Source organism: Anoplopoma fimbria, chromosome 15 (genome assembly GCF_027596085.1).
Source record: "Anoplopoma fimbria isolate UVic2021 breed Golden Eagle Sablefish chromosome 15, Afim_UVic_2022, whole genome shotgun sequence".
NCBI lineage: Eukaryota > Metazoa > Chordata > Actinopteri > Perciformes > Anoplopomatidae > Anoplopoma > Anoplopoma fimbria.
This window is the reverse complement of record NC_072463.1, coordinates 779,692-807,191: the sequence shown is the minus strand read 5'-3', so window position 1 is coordinate 807,191 and position 27,500 is coordinate 779,692. Positions and strand designations below refer to the sequence as shown.

The 27,500-nt window shown below is 41.5% G+C and overlaps 2 protein-coding genes across 2 annotated transcripts in view; both read left to right on the top strand.

The window, feature by feature from the left end:
- The window catches only part of LOC129103661 (sphingosine-1-phosphate phosphatase 1-like), a 20,360-nt gene extending 3,009 nt beyond the window's left edge, over positions 1 to 17,351 (top strand). Inside the window, 3 exon segments of the mRNA XM_054614240.1 lie at positions 1 to 107; positions 9,104 to 9,193; positions 16,704 to 17,351. The exon segment at positions 1 to 107 is cut by the window's left edge and continues 20 nt beyond it. Coding sequence (XP_054470215.1) covers positions 1 to 107; positions 9,104 to 9,193; positions 16,704 to 17,255 — 749 coding nt within the window. The 3' untranslated portion in view covers positions 17,256 to 17,351.
- A 6,864-nt stretch (positions 17,352 to 24,215) lies between these two features.
- On the top strand, positions 24,216 to 26,603 carry wdr89 (WD repeat domain 89). The gene is given in 4 exon segments (XM_054614451.1): positions 24,216 to 24,338; positions 24,626 to 25,453; positions 25,456 to 25,695; positions 25,698 to 26,603. Coding segments are annotated over 3 exon segments (1,146 nt in total). The 5' UTR covers positions 24,216 to 24,338; positions 24,626 to 24,654; the 3' UTR covers positions 25,805 to 26,603.
- Positions 26,604 to 27,500: the final 897 nt, after the last annotated feature.

Sequence of the window (27,500 nt, the reverse complement as noted above, 5' to 3'; positions counted from 1 at the left end):
AGGTGGAGATGTTCTACAACTCAGAGTACAGCATGCCGTCCACGCACGCCATGTCCGGCACCGCCATCCCCTTCTCCCTGTTCCTCATGACCTACGGCCGCTGGGAGGTAAAGAACCCATCACCTGCTGTCAGAGGGTTTAGTGTAAGGGACGTAAACCCATCACCTGCTGTCAGAGGGTTTAGTGTAAGGGACGTAAACCCATCACCTGCTGTCAGAGGGTTTAGTGTAAGGGACGTAAACCCATCACCTGCTGTCAGAGGGTTTAGTGTAAGGGACGTAAACCCATCACCTGCTGTCAGAGGGTTTAGTGTAATGTAAGGGAGGTAAAGAACCCATCACCTGCTGTCAGAGGGTTTAATGTAATGTAAGGGAGGTAAAGAACCCATCACCTGCTGTCAGAGGGTTTAATGTAATGTAAGGGAGGTAAAGAACCATCACCTGCTGTCAGAGGGTTTATGTAATGTAAGGAGGTAAAGAACCCATCACCTGCTGTCAGAGGGTTTAGTGTAATGTAAGGGAGGTAAAGAACCCATCACCTGCTGTCAGAGGGTTTAGTGTAATGTAAGGGAGGTAAAGAACCCATCACCTGCTGTCAGAGGGTTTAATGTAATGTAAGGGAGGTAAAGAACCCATCACCTGCTGTCAGAGGGTTTAATGTAATGTAAGGGAGGTAAAGAACCCATCACCTGCTGTCAGAGGGTTTAATGTAATGTAAGGGAGGTAAAGAACCCATCACCTGCTGTCAGAGGGGTTCATGTAATGTAAGGGACGTAAACCCATCACCTGCTGTCAGAGGGTTTCATGTAATGTAAGGGAGGTAAAGAACCCATCACCTGCTGTCAGAGGGTTTAGTGTAATGTAAGGGAGGTAAAGAACCCATCACCTGCTGTCAGAGGGTTTAGTGTAATGTAAGGGAGGTAAAGAACCCATCACCTGCTGTCAGAGGGTTTCATGTAATGTAAGGGAGGTAAAGAACCCATCACCTGCTGTCAGAGGGTTTAGTGTAATGTAAGGGAGGTAAAGAACCCATCACCTGCTGTCAGAGGGTTTAATGTAATGTAAGGGAGGTAAAGAACCCATCACCTGCTGTCAGAGGGTTTAATGTAATGTAAGGGAGGTAAAGAACCCATCACCTGCTGTCAGAGGGTTTAATGTAATGTAAGGGAGGTAAAGAACCCATCACCTGCTGTCAGAGGGTTTAATGTAATGTAAGGGAGGTAAAGAACCCATCACCTGCTGTCAGAGGGTTTAATGTAATGTAAGGGAGGTAAAGAACCCATCACCTGCTGTCAGAGGGTTTAGTGTCTGGAGAACAGCAGGACAGAAGGAGGAAGTGTACTGGAGCTGCTTCCTCCTTCTCTCAGGAAACTAAGAAAGTTCCTCTCTGCATGTTTCACAACGTTTCCCTTTTTTTGTTGCATATTTAGAATTTCAGCCGTTACATGTTAGTGGACCAGTCAGTGCAGGTGGATTATGAGCAGCACACCCAGTAGCTTTGGTTCATATTTCATATTTTGGCCCATTGACACTTTTATAGAAATACACAACAGACAAACATTCTTAAAAATGAGCCGTGTGATTAATAAGTTTGTTTAAAGATACCATGTTGAACACCTTTCAGTACACTGGCATCCATTTATTTCAGCAGCAACACAAATTACAGTCATAAAGTTGGATCAACACCTCTCTAAAGTTACAGATAATAAAGTACAAGGAATAAACAACATATATAGTATGTATTTTAAAGACTACAAGTCACTTGAAATTAAATTGCTGCAATAACTGAATTTAAACAAAATGCAACAAAAAATGTCCAAGTGTAAGTCATTTAAATGCTGTAGTTTCCTGTTCCATATTGATTTTATAACCAGTGGTACAAGAATGATTGATTCTAAATTTGTTTCTGCAAACTTACCAGCATCTAACAGCACAATATATTGATTTAATGCAAATTAGCCCGCATATAATGTCCCCTAAGGTTTGCAACAATTCAATTTAACGCTACAACAACAACAACAGGAGAACAACATCTGCCGAGTGGCAACTCTTGATAGAGGATCAGTGAGACTTTGCCCTCTGAAGCTGCTTCATTAACTATTCATGTGCGGTCAGCGCGGCGGATACAGTGACAGAAGCACGTTGTTGACTCTTTCACTGCCTTACAGTGAAATGGAGCTCACTGTGGGAGAACCAGGCTCACAGTCTGCAGCCCGACAGCCAACTGATGGCCCGTGGTGCTCTACATCTCTTCACACAGCAGACTAAAAGGCAGAGGCCACATCTTCAAAACATTGTGATCGATTAATAGGGTCATATTTTATGCAAAAGATGTCACAGTTAATTGGTTCGAGCCACTCAAATGTGAATATTTGTCATTTTTCTTTAAGAGCAAACTGAATGTGTTTTATATTGTAGTAGGCAAAACAAGCTATTTGAATAAGTCAGTTTTAGTGATGGAAATTTTGCCCATTTTTCCACTATTTTCTGACATTTTACAGGCCAAAAGATTATTGATTAACAGTCAAAATAGAGGAGATATGAATAGTTTATGAAAATATTTGGTCGGCCTCCTTTTTGCTTTGTTTCAGCCGTACATTGAGCTAAATTCTTACACCTGTTGCACGTTACCATGGTGACATTTAGAGGGTAACAATCAGCAATTTAGCACGATTTGCATGCTAACGTGTGGCTACAAAGTCAAACAAACGTTTACCACTTCCTCCACTACATTGGATTAGCACGCTCGCTGGTATCTTTTAGTTTTAACAGGCCGTTCTCTGTTGTTCTTCTCTTCATCTCCTGCTATTCACTCAGGAGGATCAACACTCCATTGTTGTCCAGACCGTAACAGCTAACAGAGCGTCTGTGTAGTCCACTTCCATTGTCTCACCGTGAATCCACCGTGAGGGTCACTATCAACAAACTGCAGGAAGTCCATTCGATTCTCATAGAACTGAGAGACAAGAACAACTCAGTGTGTTGATGCTTATCGTGCTCTTCAGACTTTATGGCACATTTATGGAACAATAAGTCGATTTATCGCTGAGTCTGCAACTATTATTCTTTCGACCATTTCAGTATTTGCTGCTTTTTAGCTATTATATTATAGTAAATCCAATATTTTTGGTTCTGTTGAAAAAATGAACAATTTGAAGATGTTATCTTGAGCTCTGGGAAACAGTGATAAGCCTTCTCACCATTTTCTGACATGTTATAGACAAAGCGATTCATTTAAACAAGTCATTTTGTCCCAACAGCATACAAAATACTAATTCCAACATGTTTTATTTGGCCTGAGACTGCACTGATTAGCAAGTCTTGTTCAGTTCAATTCCCACAATGCCTTGTTATAGTTGCCAAATCGTTACTTGGGTCATTACTTGGGTGTGGGTGGCGGAAAACAGTCCAGAGTTTTCCAAAGAAAAGTGCGTGGGATTCCTGTATTGTGTTGTCTGAATCACAGCGGGCGAGAGCCGGGGTGAGTTTGATTTACGCCTCTGTGCCTCCCCGTCTGTCTGCCACAGTGGGAGATAGGAGAGGCGACCCCTGACCTCCGAGTGTGGAACTCCAAGATAAGACTGATTTAGGGTCTTTATCTCTCTCGTTTCTCTTCTCAGGACTTTCTCTACATTTCTCTCCTCGTCAGCCTGAGTTTGGAAACACATGACATTATCATGACACACATGACAGGATGACATTTCAGAAACGTGTTCTATAAATCAACAATCTCTATTTAAGCTCTTACAATACAGACTGCTGTCCCACTAGTGTGGAACACCAGATAAGACTGTCGCCCTTTTTGAACCTGATGTTCTCACATTTATTTTGGTCTAGTGTCTTTAAACTTTAACTTACACATTTTTCCTAACAAACAGTCATTTTAACCCAAACCTCCATCTTTTCCTGAACCTCACCGTGGAGTTTTGTTGCCTCAACAGGTTCTGCGAGGAACCCATGAAAAATAGAAATCACTTAAGGACTTAATATGAGCCAGTGTATCAGGAGAATGTGCATAGTTTCACTCTACCCTACATTCAAACTGATGATGACTGCAATAACACTGACCAATCAGCTCCTCACGTGTGTTTTTCTGTCAGTTGTCTGCTTTACTAAAACACACTAATGATTAACAAACTCGTTCCCTGTTGTGGCCTCCAACTTTGAGCCTTTATTATCCTGCTGTAGTGAAGGCACCATGAAGCACCAATACAGCTTACAGATAAGATACATTAGTTTTATGGTCAAACCCATATAGTTTCTGACCGCAGGGCCACACATCAGGTCATATGACCGGTATATTACGTAGGGCTGCCCCTTCTAAGTTGATAAGTCGGTTGATTAGGTTTTGGTTCTTTGTTTGATCAGCTTTTGTCATGCTGAATGACTTCTTTCCAAGAAACTAATGACCTCATTTCTGGTACACACAAGCTTTAAAGTAGTGATTTTATTTGATTCTTTGTGGAGAAACTCAGTCGATAAAATCAACTTTGAATGGTCGTAGTAGATGTAAAGTGTTGGTGGAATCTCTTTAGCAGAGTACAGCCCTGATATTACCAAACAAACCCTGGCTTTTACCACATCACCAGCGACTACAGCCAGCCCAGACTGAGAGATGACTCTTCATAGAAGGATGTCCTTCATGTCCCCTTCTGCTTGCCGTAGTCGCTCTATAAGTTTTCCAGCTGACTCGCCGCCTCAGCTGGCTTGTCTCAGCAGAGCAGGAATGTTTGGATCCAGATGGGCCACAGTGAGCCGGTCCTCCTCCAGCTCAGACATTAACCAGAGCCAGATGTCTCTCTATGGAAGAGACTGGTAATGAGTGTCATAAGACAGGACGAGGGACGGAGCAGAAAAGAGACTCGCTGGAGGAGAGGAAAGTAAGAGAGAGACGCCAAAGGGAGGGAGGATTAGACAGTAGAGGAGACGAGACGAGAGGGCAAGAGATGGATAGAAGAGGGGATTAATATAGAAAAGTGAGGGGGAGGAAGAAAGATGAAAGAGGAGAATTTAGACGGGAGAGGATGAGACAAAGATGTGAAGCAGACACGAGAATATTAGAGAAGATCTGACCAGACAGAAAAGGCCTCGCTACGTGATTTTAGCACGTTGTGTCATAAAACATCTCATAACGTCCGGTCCAGTAGAGGCAGAACACAACACATAACAGCAAACAGGCTTTGTGTGAGACTTCCTCCCCACCGAGCAGGAACATGAGGTGGGAACGCTCCAGCTTTTTCCTGCGAGCATGAATGAGTTTTAACAGCACAGCGACTCCCAGCCTGAGCTTTACATTGTGTTTGATTTTTATGGCTTTTTTCCTCTTGTTGACATTTGGAGTTGCAAATGTGTGAATTTGCAGTTTACAGTTACCAAATTAAACGTATCACAATAATAATTATAAGTAATTAGATTATTTTTCTGCGGCATCATTGACATCAAACATAAGAAGGATAGTTACAACTTGTGCGTAGCCTCAAACCCAACGTGTGTGTGTGTGTGTGTGTGTGTGTGTGTGTGTGTGTGTGTGTGTGTGTGTGTGTGTGTGTGTGTGTGTGTGTGTGTGTGTGTGTGTGTGTGTGTGTGTGTGTGTGTGTGTGTGCAGTACGTCACATGAGGAAGCACTGAGGCTTACATTCAATAAGCAGTGTGCAGAGAACCACAAGCCACACACACCATGTCCATAAAGCTTTGCACGAGGCCAACCGCCGCGGTCACCGGTACGATGGCCAGAGCGAGCATTGCAAACACGGCCGAGGGACACGGGGACGCCGTCCGGACAGCGTCTCCACAGACGGTGTCCTCGGTTCCCCCTCTTCTCAATGCTGGTTCTCCAGAAACACAGCGTCGGTCTGAGCCCGCTTCACTGCTAATCCACGCTCATAAAGACGCCTGTCTCCAAACCAAAACCTCTGACCTCATTTTAAAAAAGAGGTCTGGGTTTATGATTGACACTCTGAAGAGAAGCCCGGTGGTTAGAGAGACACCTGTAGTCCGTCTGACTGTAAGCAGACAGCAGCTTGTGATCAGCTGTTTTTTAGTCCTTCAGTGAGACGCTGCTGTCTGCAGACTCTGGATCCAAATGGCTAAACACTGAATTATTGTTGAGAATATGAGGAAATAACATCTGTTACTCTCATATGCCAACTGCTGCTAGAAACACATTCAGGAAGTTGATTGAACATCCTCTTAGTTTTAATCATTTTCATATTTATAGTCATGATTCTTGACTTTTTCACTCCTTTATTTCTTCTGTTCTCTTACTGTGTTCGTTTTGACCGTCGTGCACCAAAACACCAAGGCAAATATATTTTTAGATGAAAATCTACCTCTCAATAAACCAATTTTTGCTGTTCACAGTGACTATGCTAACATGCTGCTGTTAGCACGCTGTCATTCGTTTCACACAAAAGATTACAATTCATGAATGAGTAGAACGTGGATGTTTGTACCAAAGAATATATGGCAATCCATCCAACAGTTGAGATATTTCAGTCTGGTGCTGCCGACGTTGACTTCCCCAGAGCAACACTGCTAACGGCTAAAAATCAATGTAGACACAGATTACTATTGCTTGAAATGTATTTTCTTCTTGGTTTGAATTATTTAACAAAACAAAAGATGAAAAACAAAACACCCAAACTTCTTTTTAAATAACAGACTTGTTACTTGAGAAAAACGTTGCACAAAAAAGTTGTTGCTACCTGTGTGCTTTCAACGTCTTGATAAATGATATGCCGGTAAAATAAGTGAATAAATCACATTGTTTTTTTATTTACTTTTCCATTTAGCACAAGCTGTGAAACCAGCGCATGCTTCTGGATAAAAGCAGCTGAATCTAAACTGTGGTTAGTTCGTGTACTTCACCAACAACTTCTTTGGCAGATAAGCAGCAATTATTTGGAACAAAGGTTATCGCAGTGCTGCAGATATCTGACCAGTAAAATACTCAGTTAAACCGCTCTATCTGTTTATCCATCAGCCTAATGCAGGCTATAAAACGGGCCGTGGACGTCATTGTTTTGGCCGTGTTTCAGGTTTGCTGCATGTTTTAATTGTCTGCAGGAGGACGTCTAACATTGTTACAGCAACGTTTCAACAAAGTACATAAGATGTGGAAGTTCACCTTACAGGCTGACGCCCACGACGAGGACAGAACGGTTTAAATGGAGAGGTTAAAAGTCAAATCTGTCTTTAACGCAGTGACATTAGTTCTGAAAAGCTCTGAAAATCTTAAATATTTAACCTTTTTTGCAGATGACAGCGTGTTAAATCGGTGCCTTCAATGGTCCCTGTTTTATTCAGCATCACACAGCTTTCCCCCTGAAGGCTGGGTGTGTAGATGGTTTAGGATTTGTCGTGTAGTTCTGGCCTGTCAGAGGAGATCTGAGCTGTCTGGACAACAATGAGGAGAACAAAAGGCTTTTTTAGCAACTGTGCAAACCTCAGCAGCTTTCATCCGTCGTCTCTTGTCTCTGGATCGGCTGTCACTCATTTTCTTTTCATCCTCTTTCCGGCTGCGTTTCACACTGCAGACCTGCATGTCGCTCACTCATATCCAGCTAAACATTCCGTTAATAAAACAATTAGTCAGTTATAGGAAATGAACTGGCAGCTAATTAGATCATGCGTATTCTTGTTTCAGCCTCTCGGTTGTTTTGTGAAAGCAAAAGTGAACATTTTGTGGTTTTGGACTGTTCATTTAAAAAGGTCAACCTAAGCTGTGGGTCACTGTGATCTGCATGTTCTCTATTATCTGACATGTATTGACAAAATTATGAATTGATTAATTGAGAGAAGAAATGTCAAATTGACCTATGATGAAAACTATAATTAGATACAGCCTTAAACAGACGGTGGGCGAGCTCCAAGCATGATCGGAGGCCTTTTGACTCCCAAACGCCATAGGGGCGTGCAAACCAAATCAAGTGTGAAGAATCAAACAGACGACGAGTGTAACCCAGAGATATGCCCATAGACTGTAGGAGTAACTCCACCATGACGAGGAGGGACTGTGTTTATCTGTAAACTCATATCTCATATTCATGGACCAGTTTATTGACTTAATACAAGAGAAATCAAGTATTAAAAGCATTATATTGAAATGAAGGTCTAATATCCTGTAAAATATTTACTCATGTATAATCCATAGAAATGTAAATAGTGTTTTTATCAGTGAACTTTTTGTGAGAGTCTAATGAAATACTATTCACCAGTTAAGTTGAGTGTTGAGTCAGACCTCACATGCAGATCTCATGGCTCTGAATCCGATTTGAAGATATTCATGTGATCCAGATCCAAACTGAAGAACTGTGACTTTTTGCAGTTTGCACTGTTTAAAAAAAACTGTGAAATCTGAGTCACATGATGGAGAAACAATCTGAACCCGGCCTTCCTTCCCTGCTGCAGAGCGACGAGCACATCTGATAAGGAAACAGCAGAGTTGCTGAAATATTTATGAAGTCGGCTGCACATCATATCACTGCTACACGTTATCCAGACTCACACACAATCTTTTTATTGTCACTGTGTCGCCGGGTCAGAGCCATAAACGTGCAGCACTTTTACTGAGTAGCTTTGTATCAGAGACTCATTAACAAAAAAAGATTATGTGTTGCACAACGTGAAGCATGGAGTCACGTTGTGTGTAGAACAAAGGAAGAAGCAGACTTTATGTGCATTCATATATTTAAAACATTTTGCATTGCATGCCTAAAGGTTCTCTGAAGTGTCACCAACACTCAGTGTGAAATGCATTTCCCTTCTCCATAAAACATCTACAAAACATATTTTTATTAAAAGTAAGAAACCTGCATTGTTTCATCATTGCTTTATTGTCATTATAAAGTACAAATATCAAACATTTTGCTAACTTATTGTTGTGTTTATTTGTATAATTGTAATTTAATTCAACACCTTTGGGGATGTTTTGGGCTAAAGCTATTTTTAACACCACTTAGGACGTTTTATTAACTTGCATGTTATGGATTTGTAATTTAATCACATAGGATGTTCATCAACGGTTATTGTTATTTGTCTAAATAGGTAAGCCTCCAAGGTTTGTGTTGTTGTGTTTAAAAAAGTGTCTCCTTTCACCTCCTCAGTACCCGTTCTCACTGGGCTTCGGCTTGGCTCTCTGCTGGTGTCTACTGGTCTGTGTCAGCCGGATCTACATGGGAATGCACTCAGTCCTGGTACGTACACACACACACACACACACACACACACACACACACACACACACACACACACACACACACACACACACACACACACACACACACACAGATGGTGTCGGCGTCGCCACCTGCAGTGTCAGTTTTTCCGTCTCTCTGTCCGTTTGAACACGATATCTGACATGAGGGGAAACATAATCCGACCTGCAGTCACTTCAGCTCCGGAGGCTCTGATGTCAGCGACACGATCACCTGTGTAACCGTAGAAACGCAGAGGGCAACCGCACATATTCATATAACACAAGTTTGAAGTGTGTTTCTGACTTCCAGTTTAATACTGGACCATGATTGGCTCCAAACTGGTTGTGATGCCACATTATGAAGTTCTTTCTTCCAGGTGTTAAACTCAGATTTCAGTTGAGCACAAAGAAACCTGTCTGCTGTTTCTCCGACGTCTTCACACTGGAGCTGAAACGTCAAACAGAAGAAACGTACTTCTGGTGGAGGGGGATTTTAAAACGCCCTCAGCTGTCAGTCTTTGTTGGTGTGAAACAGGAAACCTTTCCACCCATTGATTTCAAGCAGGAGGTGGAATCTGAACTGAAGCCTCCAAACAATAGTTTTTTCCTGCTTTAGAATTGTAAAGAGAGACCAACTGATGTTTACCAACTTGGCCCAGGTGTCTCTGCTACTCATTTACACATAACACCCACATTGCACCGATACAAAGACAGTTGAGCATCTGCAGAGTTTCCCTTCAGTGTCCCAGCAGGCTGTGAGACGGGGGAGTGAATACAACGTCATCAGCACCGTGAACAAACCTCCTCGTGGTGAACGGTGTGCTGACGGCTTCAATGTAGACCAGACGATATCGGGTCAGAACAGATCCTCATTGATGTGTTCAGTCTGCTGGCAGTGATGTAATGTAGCACCGGTGCGTTTTATGAAGCCAGACTCCATTCATAAAAAAGCCTTTTTGAATCCTACATTGTCAGAAACCGGTCGTATGATACTTAAGAGGCAGCTTTGCCTTGAGGGCTCTGATTATTTTGGCATTCAGTTAACACGCCAGTGTTAATGTTGTTTTAATAAACACACACATGTCTTTAAATAAACAAATAATGGGAGTAACGGGCGAAACTGGCTTTTTATATTTCTGCTGTGCATTGGATTTATGTCGATGTGAAGAAACACTTTTTTCTAAACATGCTCAGGCCTGTTTCTATCTCTGCTAGCTGCAGATTTAAGTGCTTATGACTGTAAACGGCAGCATTTCTCAATTCTTACCAGGAAAAGCAGTGGGGGAATATTCATGCCTGCAAAAACTTGCATCTTTTAATCCGCTGCTCTCACGTTAGCGGATTGTTTTTTGCTGACGGCAATGTTTTGGCAGGATGAGATCACTGATGTACAACACAGGTAGAGTCATGAACACCCTGAGCTTACACCACTGAGTGGGTGTGTTTACTTCTGCTGCATTAAGTCTGGTGGCAACCAACACGTGGGTTGTAGGAGACTGAATGATTTGTGAAAAGGTCACCAATAACCAACAGCAATAAAGTAAACCCTGGACATCAGCTGTGAAACACAACCACAGTGTGACATCTAGGAAAATATCATGTTAAACCAGAAACCCCTTCAGTGAAACAAGTCCAATTATCAACCAGATGTTGTTAATTCAAGAAGACGATACCTTTGAGTAAAACCGCTTCCCAGCAGTTTTCCCACTACCCTCTGAAGTAACGTGGTCCTTGTGGCCCCTGAGTTATCACTAATAGTGAGATGTAAATGGACCTTGATTATCATTCTTTTGTCAAAGTGGTACTGGACAATATGTATGTGCAGTTATTTTTCTCGTTAACTGATGTAGGTCAAATAGAGGCGTCAGGATCAACCTGAGACTGGTTCAGGACCAGTTAAAGTTCCTCACAGTCACTTTAAAATGAGCTTAAAAGAGGACATTGAGGTCGATCGTCTGTACTAATCAAATGGCGTACTAACGACGACTTCCTCTTTGGGACCGAGAGAGGTTAAGACCCTGAATTTAGAATCATTATGTTAGAAGTGCCTAAATCTTCTGCCATCACCACAGACGAGTGTTTCTCTTCTTCGGGAAATGATGTCAGTCCCCGGTGCACTGTTGGGGGTCAGGCATGTCTGTCGCCGTGGCAACAGTGTGGCGGTCACAGCTGTGTCGGAGGCATTGATGGATGGCAGACGTTACAGAGCGCTGGCCGTCCTCCCAGACAAACTGTGGAAGGTGACTCCACGTCAGAGGCTCTCTTTAAGGGCTTTCTGTGGCAGGTGGTGTGGCGGGTAAGACCTCCACCTCAGGAACCACACGCTGCTTTATAGACTATTTATATACTCACCAGATCTGAGACCAGCTCAACAGAAATAATATTCCTGCTCTGGCCTAGAACATGTATTATTAATTCATGCGGCAGTTAATCAGTTTTGCACTTCTCCATGAGTAATTCATGGAGTCAGGCCTGAGTCATCCTGCAGCTCGAGGCGAGCCTTATTTGTTCTGGCCTTAAACCAAGTCCATCCATCACTAACAGTAACAGTAACACCACCGTCTGCAGGAACCTGTCTTCATTACTGTGATTATGGTTCTTACAGTGAGACAGCACTGGAGTCCTCATAATCTCATGAATACCTTTTAAAGAGTAATATTACTTTAACATCTGGTCCCTGTCAAAGTTCTTCAAAGTAGTTTACTGTGATATTCATAGAAAAGGAAAACACACCATAGACGGCTGGAAACATCAAATATAGTTCAATTAATCTGTTCATAACATATCAAAGCACTATTTTCAGAAGAGAAGTCCACGTAACATGTGACTGTGTATGTTGTAAATCCAGTTCAGGTGGACTGCAAATTTCCCCGCTGCGGGACTAATAAAGGATTATCTTATCTTATCTTATTTGTTGATTAAATGACTTGGATTGGTTAGATTATGATTCTTCTGAATGATACATAAACTATTACTTTTGCATAGTTTCAGTTATATTTTTTCTGCTTTTAAACCAACTACTTGTACATTACTTGACTTTTTCCATTCTGTGCTACTTTATACTTCTATCCTCTACATTTCAGATGGAAATACAACACATTTTGCTTTATTTTACATTCATCTAAAAGTTGTTATTCCTTTTTAAATTAAGATTTTACAAACAAAGCATTTCTTAAATATGGTCCATCGTCACAGATTTCACTAAAAGTATATAAAGTAGGTAAAAGTAGTTGACCAACAACAACATTACAGTACTGCTTACTCATTAATACAGAACATCAATAATCCAATGAGGCAATAAGAGTATAACGCCAACATTGTGACTTTACTCGAGATTAAATATTTGTCTACTTCTTTGACCTCTGCTGTTAAGTCTGCTGCAAAGTGTTTTTGTGGTTTACGTTCTGCGTCTTCAGGATGTTCCACCGTTACGTTAATTAAATATGACTGACTGGAGATGATTGTTTGTCTGTTTACTAACAGCGAGGAACCATTTCACCAGCTGTTTCCTTCCAAATCACGAGCAACTTTTACTATTTCTTCCTGTTACAGTTTGTTCTCCACATGTCCTCCTCCTCCTCCTCCTCCTCCTCCTCCTCCTCCTCCTCCTCCTTCCACATATGATAAAATCATCGTCTGTAAAGGAGAAAGTCCTGCTGCTCTTCCTCGTGGTCATCTTTCCCTTCACACTCGATCTCATGAGGACTTGAATATTGTCCGTAACCATAGCAACTTTTACATTTCAACCCAAGCATGTGTTTTCCATTTACCAGTAACTAGTGGTGTCAGTTTATCTGTAAGATCTTATAATCCCTTAAACTCTGATCTTTCCTAAAAGTTCCCTCCTAAGTATTCCGTCAACTCAAAGAAACCATATTTTTCCAGCACTTCAGTCAAACTTCTATTAATGGGTCAGATATTTAAAACCAAAGATGCTATTTTTTTTGCCAGCATCCTGACATCAACTCAGAAAAATCCCTGTTATTCAGACGTATTTGGGATCTTTGGAAAATGTGTGATCTCTGCTAGACTTCTAAGTATATCCAGTATAAATATCAGTCAGTTTAAGCTGCTGTTCTTTAGCTTTGACCCTTTCTCTCTAGATTCACAGGCTGTTTGCAGAGTCACTACATTTATCAGCAATACGTTGTTATTTACAGAATAAGCGGCTACTCAGTAATGCCATCAGTTTGCATGGGAGTTGTAGTTTACAGGTGTTGATGGGACAGTCTGAGCCTCAGTAATGTTAAAATGCATTATGTTAATGTCTTTTTTGTTGCGCTGTAGGCTACACCTTTAGCCTCGATATTTGATATATATATATTGTGCAGTTATGTGCAGCGTTTGCAGATTTATGGATGTTTATTCACAATACATCTGAGATAATGCAACATTGTGAAAGTATAAGTCACGATAGCTCTGATAGTTTGTGTTTCATGTCAGATTTGACTGAGTTATGACAACAAAGAGTGGCTTTTTTTTCACAAACTGCAAAGGGTTAAGATCATAAATCACCAGACACAGAAACTTCATATTTTCTTTCAACAATGAACTGGTCACATGGGGCCTGTTGTGTTTCAGGGGGTGGAGCTCCGACACATGGTGAGACATGAGCGCTCTGTTCTGCCTGCTGGGAACTAAATGTGTTCTGGAAATCATCACGCCCAATGAAACGACTTCCTCCTGCTTTGTTCTGCAGGAAGAGCTCCGAGACACAAAGCTGCTGTAGCTTCTGACCATGTTGTTGACGTCTGTCGACCAGACTGCTCACCGAGCACTTTCTCACTGTCGCTGTGTTTTCATTTGATTTAAAGGCTCAGTTTGAAGTCTAAATGGAATATATATATATATTTAAAAGACTTCTGTGTTTGTTTTGTAAGAACTGACGCACATTTCCTGTTAAAGGTTTTAGTTGTTGAGTTCCTCACTACCACACTCAAGGGTTTACAGTTGTGCTTAGATTTTCGGGATGGAAAATTTGAGAATATTTGACTGCTGGTTTGTGCATTTCGTGTTAATTCATCAACCAAAACATTGCAATTAAAGTCTCAAAATAATAACATTTTAAAATATAATTTAGCAAATCAATTTATTACTCATAGTCACGTCACACGGATCCTGATAGCAGAATGAACCACATTCATATTTTGTTTGCAGCCAGGATGCTTTCATGACTTCAACCAATAGCAGGGAGCGTATCAATGAGGCAGGAAGTGATTTAAACGTTGAACGACGAGAATCAAGAGAGTGATGTCTCAACTTGCCGACCCACAGATCAGAGGTTTACCCTCGTCTCTTCAATTTCGGGTAGAAATTTGGTCTTCAATTTCACTCTGAGTTGCATTACAAAGTCTTAAATCTGATTTGCTTTAAGCTTTAGGAATCCTGTTATTGGGAGGAACATTATTGGCCATAATTCATTTTTTACAGAATGATTTGGTCTCTCTATAATGTTTGCTGATGGATCCAGTCAGTCTTTAAAGCTTCCAGATGAACAGCAGACTGTTTCCACCACGCTGACAATACATACGCTCATTTATTTTCACTGTGAAGCACTTAAGATAAAAGCTTCTACCGAATAACAAGAACGTTGCTGTTCCATCAGGGCAGCGTTCTTACCGCTCGTCCTCTTTCTGGACATTTTGCATTAGTCACATGGTTTCAGAGCTCCTTCTAGGCGTGCCACCGGAGGACACAATTACCGACGGATGGAAGCTTTCACTCACTGTCGTTAAGGGCGAGAGGGCTGATAGCAGTTTGCAGCGTTAGCAGTGAGGTGATGGATCACAGCGAACCCTCTGGAGGGTTTCCTGCTGGTTATCTCGCTGCTGACTCACCTTTTAAAAAGTCTGGACAGTAAATAAGTGTCATTGTTCCGTCCATCAGTCTGCCGGGACACGACGTCCTGCAGAGCGGCGTGACGGCATGTGAAGGACGCTCGTAGTTCAGCGCAGGTTAATGACCGGCTGTGACATCACAGATCGATATTTAGACTGTAGCAGGTACGTTTCTGTCCAGGACTTTGGCTTTGAGAGAGGCAGAGTGGTGTGAATTTACAGCAACCCTTTCTCTTCCAGGGAAAGCAGACACTGTAAATACTGGACACACCTCAGTCAGCCTGATGAGGGACTATTTAATGTGTATTTAACCTTCCACCCACTGTGCACACACACACACCCACACACACACACACCCACAGTGAAACTTCCCCTGCAGAGAACATTAAAAGCTCACATAAGCACGTTGGAAAACATTTAGATGAGCAAATAAAATGGTCAACAAAGCAGGTTTCCTCAGCAGGAGTTCTACCGTAACAAATACAAAACAATAAGTCACGATGGAAGAACATGGGTGTCACCGCTCCGTCTGAGGCCGAGTGAGTTCCGCTCAGAAACTCTCAGTTAGCAAATGCTAAGGTTAGCACAAGAAGCTGGTTGACGTGTGAGCCAGTCACACTATGAGAAGATGTTTTACTTTTTGATTCACTGACTGACTCCGGTAGCAAATGAACAGAACATTTTCTTCAATTGATGAATGAATTGTTTATTTAATTAACTTTATATATTGTTGTTTCTATAAAATGATAATAAACGTTGAAATAAATCAAACACAATCTCCTCAAGTTAAAGGGGCCACGACCAAACGTGATATATTCAGTGAACTACGATATATAAAACAAAGAAAAGCTGCTTTAACTTTAGAAAAACTTCATAAGATGTTACCAACAAGGTATTTAGATATTGTCCAGTATCATACAATTTCTAATTCATTTAGATTTGTATCAATTGTGAAAAATGTATTGAAATGATTGCAAATATTTTGATTAATTATAGTAAAAAAAGCTTGGAATCTGACTTTTAGACCCTGGTTTTAGTTTTCACAGCTGATCATTCTTTATGTATGTAAAAAAAAAAAGCATCACTGAAGCATTCAGCTTATTTCATGTTGTTTCTCAAAATGCTGAGCAGGTTTAAGAAGTTGCAACACAACAGTTTTATTCCACTAATCATCATAAATGTATTTTTGTGTAGTTCAGCTCTTCGTCAGCTCTTAAAGGTTAAATCCACACATACAGCAAACACTGGAGCAGGAAGCTGCTCGGGTCAGTGATGAACCACCGTGACGACCTTTGTGTTGGATTACAGAGTTCACTGCCACGTCCAGCTTCCTGTCCTCAACTTCCCCTTTACCCATCAGCAGGAAATGCACCAATAAATAGCTACAAAACAAAAGTCCAAGTTTATATTTCAAATGAAATATTTAGGACATTTATGGATCAATGCTTGTGTCTGATTGGCTGATTCTAATCAAAAGATCTTTTGAGAGTTTCTCCTAAAGGTTATTTATTCACTTTGCTCTAACAATAACAAATAAATGTCTTTTCTAAGTGTATTTGATAAATAAAAGTCCTGACTGATACTGTGTGTCATGTTCTGTCCCCGAACACGACCCTGACACGACCCTGTCGGATCAGAACCGTGACCTTCTGTTTCTGTTTGTTCCTCCAGGACGTCATCGTCGGCGTCCTCTACAGCGTCCTCATCCTGCTCTTCTTCCTGCCGGCGTTGGACCTGATCGACGGCTTCAACATCACGTGCCGCTACGCTCCGCTCATCATCGTGTCCTTCCACCTGGGCCTGGGCCTCTTCTCCTTCAACCTGGACACCTGGAGCACCTCGCGGGGCGACACCGCTCAGATCCTGGGCACCGGCGCCGGCGTGGCTTTGGCCGGCCACGTCAACAACCGCCTGGGCCTGATGCCCGACCCGACGCCGGACATGCTGCCCTATTCCTTCCCCGCTCTCAGCGCCGGCCTGGTGGGCGCCGCCCTGCTGCGGCTGGTCCTGGGCGTGCTGGTGCTGATGGCCACGCGGGCGCTGATGAAGGCCATCACCATCCCGCTGGTGTGCTGGGTGTTCAGGGTGCCCAGCGGCGACGTGAGGAAGGCCAGGCAGCACATGGAGGTGGAGCTGCCCTACCGCTACATCGTCTACGGGGCCGTGGGCTTCAACGTGCTCTTCCTGGTCCCGTGGCTCTTCACCTACACTCGGCTCTCCTGATTGGATGTTCAGTCCGTTCACTTACGCTGGTGTCAGATCAGATCTCCCATCCAGAACCTGGGTTTGGACCAAGGTTTACTAAGGCCTAAGAGCTGATCTGGATCCTGACGTGTTGGAGCAGCCGGAGATCTGCTGACTTGTGTTCGTACCTGTGGCGTTGAATTCTCTTTGATCTTCTGGTTTATTTCAAATCAAATCAGACGTTTGGAATCCAGGACACACTGGATCAGAGCCAAACATCCACTCCTCCTCCTCCTCCTCCTCCTCCTCCTCCTCCCTCCTCCTCCTCCTCCCTCCTCTCCTCCTCCTCCTCCTCCTCAGGCTTCATCCTTATGAAACACTGGCCTCTGAGGGACTGAACACCACTGATCACTACTGATCAATAACCTGTGTCTTAGTTTATACATTTCTATTATTGCTTTTATGGTGAGAATTTAGACAAAGAACCACACAAGTACATTTTTGTATGACTGAAATTCTTCCAGCATTTCAAGGCAACATGTTAAAACACTGCCTGAAAAAAAGTGTTCAGTAACTTAATGAAAACCTCGTCAACAAGATTTTTGTGTAAGGCTGCAACTGATGATAATTGATATCATTAATTAATCTATAAAAAGTAAGAAAATGATGCAAAAAATTGTCAAAAACCCAAAGACATTCAGTTACTATGATATGAAACAGAGAGTTTTTTTGAGTGAAAATGTATTAATTGATCAAAAATAGTTGCAGGTAATTTTTTTGTTTGTTGATTTACTTCTTAAATTCCGTGTTTAAACTTTGTGTGGTTCTTTTTCGGTAAGCTTCTTAATAATTCATATTTAATCTTCCTATTGTCAGCAATACGATGTTATACTTCCTCATTCCAGTGTCAGAGCGTCGGTGTGACCTTTGACCCCCCTCACCTGTGGACTGGACACACCTTCGAGGTGTTTTGAGTGTTTCGAGTGTTTTCCTAAAGGGCTCTCCCACTGTTTCCTGTTTCCTGTTTCCCTCTTTCTTCAGACAGATGATCAGTGATTGTTTCTCCTGAGACGGAGGCGATGGCCGGGCACATACTGTACGATGGAGACGGAGAGGAAGGAAGCGTCACTTTGGTTGGGAAATGTACAGAGATGTTTAAAGAAGCTTGTTTTTTTAATGGGATGAAGGAATCTATCCTCTTTCTCTTTTTATAACACTGTCAACTGACTTCCTGTTGGAGATGCTCTTGGTGGAATCCACTTCCTGTGCAGAGGAGAGTTTCATCTGGAGATGATGATGATGAAGGGAGGGAGGGAGGGAGGTGACAGCAGCTCAGGCACATTAAATATTATATTTTACACTGTATAGTTTTGTAGCTTCCTCATTGGAGGTAAACCAGCCGGAAAGAGATGGAAATATTTAGAAAACAAGTTGTAATGATTTGAGGGAAAGGGCATCAATTTCAGAATAAACAGAATGTTTCAAGAACAAAATAAAAAGTAACATAGTGTTTTTTTATACGTCATCTTTTACGTGACATAAGATCATATTCTCATAAATACTTTTTTCTCATATATTTATAATTTTATTCTGGAAATATTACAACTTTATTCTTGACATTGTTGCAGTGCTAAAAGGTTAATTTTATTGTTAAGAAACAAGTCATAAAAAAGAGCAGAGAAGAGATAAGATTATCTTTGAGCCCTGCAGCCGGGAAATATGTAAAAAAAGAAAAGAAGCACAGCGTCTGATATTACAGCTCACGAAGCATCAACGTCATAAACAGGAAGTCAGGACTTAAACCATTCATAACTTTTATACAACTTTCCCTGATCGCAGCAGTGAGAGAAAAACAAATAGCTCAAAGTTCATCTTACAAAATGTTCTTTTATTATTGGATCAAAGCAATTTAACTTAAAAGATTTTCTAAACTTAATGTTAAAAGTGTTTTTGTTTTTGACGATTCAACACCAGCTAAAGTTAATGTTTCTGTGTCCAAATCCCCCCCCACACCCACACCCTAAACAACGTGCATACAATCAGTTTATGATAAAGACAACGTGCAGTCAGATGTTTCCCGAGCTCGTCCAGGAGGATCTGATAACAGAAAGAAAAACAGACTTTGACTCCGTTCGTCCTCCCACTCAGCAGCTGATTAATATATATAGATTAATGTTCTGCTAAATAAAGACGGACCAGATTATTCTCTGTTAAGATGGAGTACAAATGAATGATGTGAATCTAACAGCTAGTAATCGGTCTGCTCAGTTTGTCCCAGACGCTTCATCAAAGTCACAACTAACGGAGAAGTGATTCATTAAGGCACCGAAACAAAGCCAACACTGTCTGGTTAAAAACTGGAAAGAGCTCGTCAGTGGACCTTTAGTTGAGTTTGTTTTTCTTCCTTTCTCGTCGACAATGTTTTGATGATTTGTGGAAACCAACCTTTACAGAGTCCTCATCATAGGAGTGAAGTGAGAGGACTCCTCCTGTGGGACACTGGTAAAGACTGAATATCCAGACAGACGACGGATGTTTCATTCCTCCTCCTGTTTCTCACCTGCCGCTGTGTGGATGAAGTGCCTTGCTCAGGGGAGTGTTTTAGAGGTCAGTTGGCCTCTGCTGGTGACCTTTCACCTCTGAACGGAGAAAAACAACCTCCTCTTGGGTTTTAATTAGCAGGAAGCTGACTCGTATGTTGATGTTGTTTTGTACGGTACTGTCCTGATATAAATGCACTGTTCCCAGAATGCACTGTGTTCCCCCGGAGCCGGGCAGCGAGGGTGAAGTCGGTCCCAAACGCTGATCTGAAGTCAGAGTTTATTAACTTCCTGAAGAACTGTTAAAGACCGGAAAGAAATCTAAAGCATGTGACGTCTTTAAACATCTGGTTTTGTCCGACACCTCAAAGAGATTCTGTTTTTAAAAGATGTCAAACAGATAAAAGCTGAAAATCCTCAACAACACAAAAACTCAAACTATGAATCCATTCAATCAAAATCTGAAATAGAATGTCAAGTTTCCCGCTTTTTTTTGTCCAACCAACATTTCAAAACCATAAAGTACTTTATGTACAACGATGTAGAGGAGAGGAAAAAAGTAAATCCTCACATTTCAGAAGCTTGAAACAGCAAATATTTAGTATTTTTCCTTCATTAATGACTGAAACAATTTCTCAATATCACGACTGTCAGTGGTGGAAAGTAACCAAGTACATTTACATGAGTACTTAATACTACTTAACACTGCTACTCCACCAGATTAAAGAGGATATTAATGTATTGTTTTGTTACTGTATTTAAGTAAAGGACTTAAACCTGTGATGAGAAAACGTCCTCCACCGCTGACAATAATTATAATTATTATTTAAATTCAAACAAACAGATTTGTCACTTTCCTGAGACTCTAATATTTAATCATAAATCTCTCTGCTGCCCGGCTCCTTTCACTTCCTGTGGCCTCGCCTCCTGGTTTCCTGTCTGAACCAGTGAAACAGGAAGTATGACCCTGTTTCTGTTTCTGTTTTTGTTTCATGGATTACACTCTGTGTTGGTCTGTGTTGGAGTCACGTCCTCTCTGTTCTTATGGATTTAAATAAGTTCTTTTCCATCAGTTCACTCAGAAAAATGGTAAAAATCTCCAGGTGTTGGAGGAGTTTGTTTCAAAGGAGTCTGTAGTTTCATGTCTTGTTCTTCTGATATTTGACCTCAACACATTAACACAAATTCAACCTGAAACTGAATCCGTTTATTAATATGACGTAAACGCGTATGAAGCGTTTAAACAGGCGTCGGTCGGAGAGAAGTTTCCTCTGCAGGAAGTGAGCTGCTAGATGAGATGAAAGGAAACCTGACGGTGATGATGACGATGTGAGAGCGAAGTTCACCAGCGTTTGTTTGACTTAAAGATTTGAGTCAATGTTTGTGTTTGAGGTCACATCTGAGCAGCAGTTAAAGACAATTCATTACAATAAACTAAATGAACCAAATCTGACAAATAAGCGGAAAAAAATTGCAAATGTTAAAATAAGATTGTAATTTAATATACAATTCATCATTGTTACCTTCATTTGGTTTTGCACTCTTGAAATGTTCATGACATGTTTAAAGCTTTCCCAATTTTTTGTTATCTCAAAAGTTGTAGAACATTTGACAGTTAAAAATAAAGTCTTCTAATAATATTTTCAAATTTGGTTATTGGTTATCATCCAAAATGTACTTATTTACCAAATTGAAATGTGTGATTTGGTTGGATCTTGAATTGTATTTGTTGAAGTAACAAATTTAGTAATTTTGTTATAATGCCGAAAATTATTTTACACCAGAAACTTTGTTATATAATGTTTCCTGAATGTTGTGGCTGCAGTCTTCAGAAAACACCAGAATTTGATGAATATATATGTCTACCCACGAACAGACACAGGAAGTTTATTAATAAATACATAAATAATTATTATTATCTTTTAAAATCCAGATGCTCTGAACATCAACATGTGATTGTTTCTTTATTTTTTTATTTTTTTTAATGGATCTCAGAGACTTTTTATATAAAAATCTTTCTCACTTTGACCAAATATAAAAAGTGTTTGAACTGTAGCTGCTTCTCGCTTCCCTTTAGTGCCTTTAATATTAATATTAATATTAATAACATTGTTGTTGTGAAAACTCTGGTCCCGACTTTTTCATTCTTGTTTTTTTATTTAATGTGGAAGAAACGACTGAAGAGTTTTAGTTTCTCTCACTGCCGCTTTATTCATTCAAATTTCAAAGTGAGTCACTGAAGTTGAATCTTTTACGTCTTTTACGTTTAAATTCAAATGGATTTGATTTCAAGCTTTTGGTCACGTTAACGTTCACTGATTGAACAAATAAATCTGGATTTCTACAAAAACAAGTTGATTTAATTAAGTGTCCTAGTTTTTAGAATCATATTTCTACATTTGCGTCATAAAACCAGTTTCAGTTTTTGTCCTGATTTGACACGTGTGACATCAGAGGAACATTTATGCAGCTTCAACATTTTAGTCTTTTTATATATCTGCAGGTTTTATTGTTGGATTTGATCTATGAGTCAAAATGAGGATCTATTTCTGTCTGATTGATTGTTTGAAATTCACTGAAATAAAATAAAAAGATAAAATAACACAAAGTGCCAGCTGCTCTTTAGTTATCGTATCTCTATCACTACATATAGAACTGATATAGAATCACTTTATATATACGGTGTATAAATATATAGGTAATGTTCATGTCTTAAAAAGAGATAATAAGACATTAATCACATTAAACACCAAGTATAATAATGTCATTAGTTCTGCAGGTATTGATCACGTGAACATGTTGACCTGACGGTAAAATGGAGCATTCTGCATAACGAGTACTTCTACTTTTGGTACTTTAAGTATATTTTGGTGCAAATACTTTGGTTCTTTTACTTAATTCAATTTGAATGCATTGTTTACAGTGAACACTGGTATTACTACCTCTGAGGCATGATGGAAAACTCTCAGATCTCTGAACATCTGTAGTGCAGCTGCATCGACCTGAAAACCCACAAAATCACTTCAGACGTCAAGAGAAACATTAAGAACTAAAATAAATCTGTGACTTCCTCTGACGTGTGACGGAGAACGTGTGACGGAGAACGTGTGATGGAGAACGTGTGATGGAGAACATGTGATGGAGAACATGTGACGGAGAACATGTGATGGAGAACGTGTGACGGAGAACGTGTGATGGAGAACATGTGATGGAGAACATGTGACGGAGAACGTGTGACGGAGAACATGTGATGGAGAACGTGTGATGGAGAACGTGTGACGGAGAACATGTGACGGAGAACGTGTGACGGAGAACGTGTGACGGAGAACGTGTGACGGAGAACATGTGATGGAGAACGTGTGATGTGACGGAGAACGTGTGACGGAGAACGTGTGATGGAGAACGTGTGATGGAGAACATGTGATGGAGAACGTGTGCTGGCTGATCACGTTGGACGGAGAACGTTGACGGAGAACGTGTGACGGAGTTCTGCTGACGGGAACATGTGACGTTCTCGTCCTCTGGAGTCCTCCTCCTTCTTCCTTTTCTTCTGGCTGATCTTCTTTGGAGGGTTTCTTCTTCTAAAGTCCTTCTTCTTCTTCTTCTTCTTCTTCTTCTTCTTGTCCTCTTCTTCTTCTTCTTTCCTTCTTCTTCTTCTTCTTCTTCTTCTTCTTCTTCTTCTTCTTCTTCTTCTTCTTCTTCTTCTTGTTTTTCTTCTTATTTTCTTCTTCTTCTTCTTCTTCTTCTTCTTCTTCTTCTTCTTCTTCTTCTTGTCCTTCTTCTTCTTCTTGTCCTTCTTCTTCTTCTTCTTCTTCTTCTTCTTCTTCTTCTTCTTCTTAACACACCTGCTGTCGCTGTGGTCTTTTTGTCAGTCAGGAGGATTTCTTTGTTCAACCCTTTCATTGATAAGATGAAATGTCACTTTCTTTGTGATTGTTTTCAACAGGAAGTTACATTTTGTAGTGTTTTTGTCTTTAAATCAATGACCTTGGTCAGATGGAGCTCCACCTCCTGCTGTTCAAACCTCTCTCATGTGTTTGTGTCAGCTGAGCCTCTGCTGCCTCCTGCTGGACGGCTGAGGTCCACAGATACTGATCATTATATTGATGCATTCTTCTGCTTTATGTGGATAGTTTTGTGTTAAAGCAAAGGCCATCCATTCATTAGTATGATATGTAATATATTCATTCATATTTATGTATATTATATCATATATGTTGTGTTGATGGTGGGTGTGATAAAGTGGGAAGAATACTCTTTAAAATGAATAATCATTTGTACAATGTTTGGTTAAAAAGCCATCCACAACGTTTTCTGACAGTTTAGTTTCTTATTTCATTACAGTGATTTTTTATTCACTAAACATTATTTATGTTGTCTGATAATTGTTTTCCAACATCAGCGGAACCTTTGATCGGGGGAAAGTTCCGACCCGGCTGTAAATATTGTGACACCGAGCACTTCCTCCACGCGTGAAGACACGAGCTGCTCTCTAAGCAGATTATTGTTAAAGTTTATGTTCAATAGTTCATGAAAGCTTAACGTGAGTCCAACATGGAGCTAAAGGGAGTTCATCTGACAGGTGACAGATACATGATGATGATTATTATTATTAAATTATTATTATTATTAATGTGAAACATGAAATAACCTCCATAAACCAACCATTCACCAAAGGACATCTAATAGTTATAGAAAAGAATGTCAATTACAGGCTGGTTCATATGAATAATGATGAACTGTAAATTGGTTTCTAATGACTCTTAAATCATGAATCTGGCCATAAGCACGACACATTAAATCATCATGTTTATGACTTATGAGTGTAATTCAACATTCACGTTAAACTCTGTTCTCCTTCCTGTTCAGCGGGTTGAGTCTCTTCACGCTGAGCGCTCATGGAGGGTTTGGAGGAGAAGCTCAAAGGTCTGTCCATCGCCCGGCGGTCTCGCCCGGAGGAGCCCACCTTCCTCCTGGACGTGTCCCTGCAGCCGGCGGGCCTGCTGGCCGTGTCCTGCTCCGACCTCACCGTCCACCTGCACGACAAGGACACCCTGAGCCTGGTGGGGGCGTACCGGGGCCACAGCGGGCCGCTCTGTGGGGTGGTGTTCTCCCACGCCTCCCCTGACCTGCTCTACTCTGGTTCTGCTGACGGGACGGTCCGGGGCTGGGACGTCCGGCGCCCCGGGTCGGAGGCGGCTCAGGTGTTTAAAGGCGACCCGTCTCACAGCTTCTGCAGCTTCGACCTGAGCTGCGGCGACACGCTGCTGTGCGCCGGCACCGAGCAGGTCAACGAGGAGGACAGCTTCCTGGTGTTCTGGGACGTCCGGAAACCCGCCGCCGGGCTCCTCGGGGTGTACTCCGAGTCGCACAGCGATGACATCACACAGGTGCGCTTCCACCCTCGAGAGAAGGACCGCCTGGCGTCCAGCTCCACGGACGGCCTGGTGAACGTTTTCGACCTGAGCCGGGGAGCGGAGGAGGAGGCGCTGCTCGCCACCTGTAACAGCGACTCGTCCGCCGGGTCGGTGTGCTGGTCCGGGGCCGACTACACCCGGCTGCTGTGCCTCAGCCACGACGAGGGGCTGCACCTGTGGGATCTGGGCCAGCTGGACACGGACGAGCCCCTCACCGTTTTCAGCACCTCGGACGCCCGCGGCCTGCCGCTGCTGGCCGATGGCGGCGGCGTGGACTACCTGGTGGGGGCCGGTGGCTGGAGGAGGAGCAGAAGCTGCTGGTGGTCGGGGGGAGGAACGGCGGGGATCTCCACCTGATGGAGTGTGACGGCGGCGGGCTGCGTCTGCTGAGGAGCCTCCAGGGCGGCCACACCTCCACGGTGCGCTGCTTCCTGTGGGACGCGGCGGGGAGGCTCTGGTCACGGGGGGAAGACGCTCAGCTGTTGCTGTGGAAACCAAGAGGAGAGGAGCTCAGGACAGGGAAAGGGGGTCCATGAAGAGCAAGTCCGCTTTGAGACTCAAATCCAGACCGCATAAGAAACACCGCTACCAGAGAGAGAAGAAGGAAACTCCAGATACTGAATCTCAATAACAGAGAAAAACATTCACACCTGATGTGACCTTTACACCTGGTGTGAACAGGTGATCTGTTTTATTCAGATAGTGACACCTGATGCACTGACGTTTGCATTCACATCGGGTTATTTAATAAAAGATATTTGTATCTTGATTATGCCTGCATTGTGATGCATTGTGATCCGATCTCTATGTGTAAACATGAAGGCAGAGCTGGCTAAAGGAAGGCAATGACGCGCTGCTGCTACATGCAACGTGAGATCATGTGACAGATGGAGACAGGAAATTGCAAACCAAAAAGTATCCCACCTGGTGCGGTCCATTTAATAGAATCCTCATTGAAGTGCTTTCTTTATGAATTTATTTATCATGACACAAAAAGTATATCCAGATACAGATTGAATATTAATACAGGGTGTTTATCAAGTCTTCAACTCAGTGAAGTAGCCATGTGTCTTCATTCCAAACTGCAAACAAGTTTTAAAAAGAGTGTTTAAAATATGTTCAAGTTGGAAAATGACCAAATCTTTAAACTACGTTGCTTCAATTTCAGTTAAAATTCAGTCACATGCCTCGACTCTTTTGGGATGAACTTGAAAGGGTTTCAAAGACTTTAAGTTTCCTTAAAGATACAATGATAGAAAAGCAAAATGTGTTCTCCAAGTTTTAATCCTGTGTCATTTATCTCTTGGTACAAGCCGAATGTACAGTGGGTACGGAAAGTATTCAGACCCCTTTAAATTTTTCACTCTTTGTTTCATTGCAGCCATTTGCTAAAATCGAAAAAGTTCATTTTTTTTCGCATTAATGTACACTCAGCAACCCATCTTGACAGAAAAAAACAGAAATGTAGAAATTTTTGCAAATTTATTAAAAAAGAAAAACTGAAATATCACATGGTCATAAGTATTCAGACCCTTTGCTCAGTATTGAGTAGAAGCACCCTTTTGAGCTAGTACAGCCATGAGTCTTCTTGGGAATGATGCAACAAGTTTCTCACACCTGGATTTGGGGATCCTCTGCCATTCTTCCTTGCAGATCCTCTCCAGTTCTGTCAGGTTGGATGGTGAACGTTGGTGGACAGCCATTTTCAGGTCTCTCCAGAGATGCTCAATTGGGTTTAGGTCAGGGCTCTGGCTGGGCCAGTCAAGAATGGTCACAGACTTGTTCCGAAGCCACTCCTTTGTTATTTTAGCAGGGGTCTGAATACTTTCCGTACCCACTGTATGTCAAAAAAGACTAAATCATAAGTTTATTTGTATCAAAATCATTCTAGAGTGGAATTACATTTTTAATTGTTGTTATGGAAAGAACAGAATATGGTCAGCCCAGTGTCAAAGGATGACTTATGATAACAAATTCAAATGTTTATTAGAACAAATGATTGCTGCTGAAGTATGACGTGTGTTCATGCATGAAAAACTTACAAAACCTTTGATGGAATGTTTTTCTTTCTTTCTATGGAAAACACAAAGAAAACAGAAGAACTACTCAGAGCAGCTCCACAAAGATCTCAGAAAACCACACAAATAAATAAAACATTAGTTAATATTTGGAGAAAGACAATGTTATTGTCAGTGGCAATAACATTCTCCTTTTCTGTCAGTAGAAAACAGTGAACTAAATAGATTTAAATTGGGGAAAAAAACGATATACTGTCATTTTTTTGGGCACATTTTTATATCCAGATTTTTTTAAATCTATATATTCTG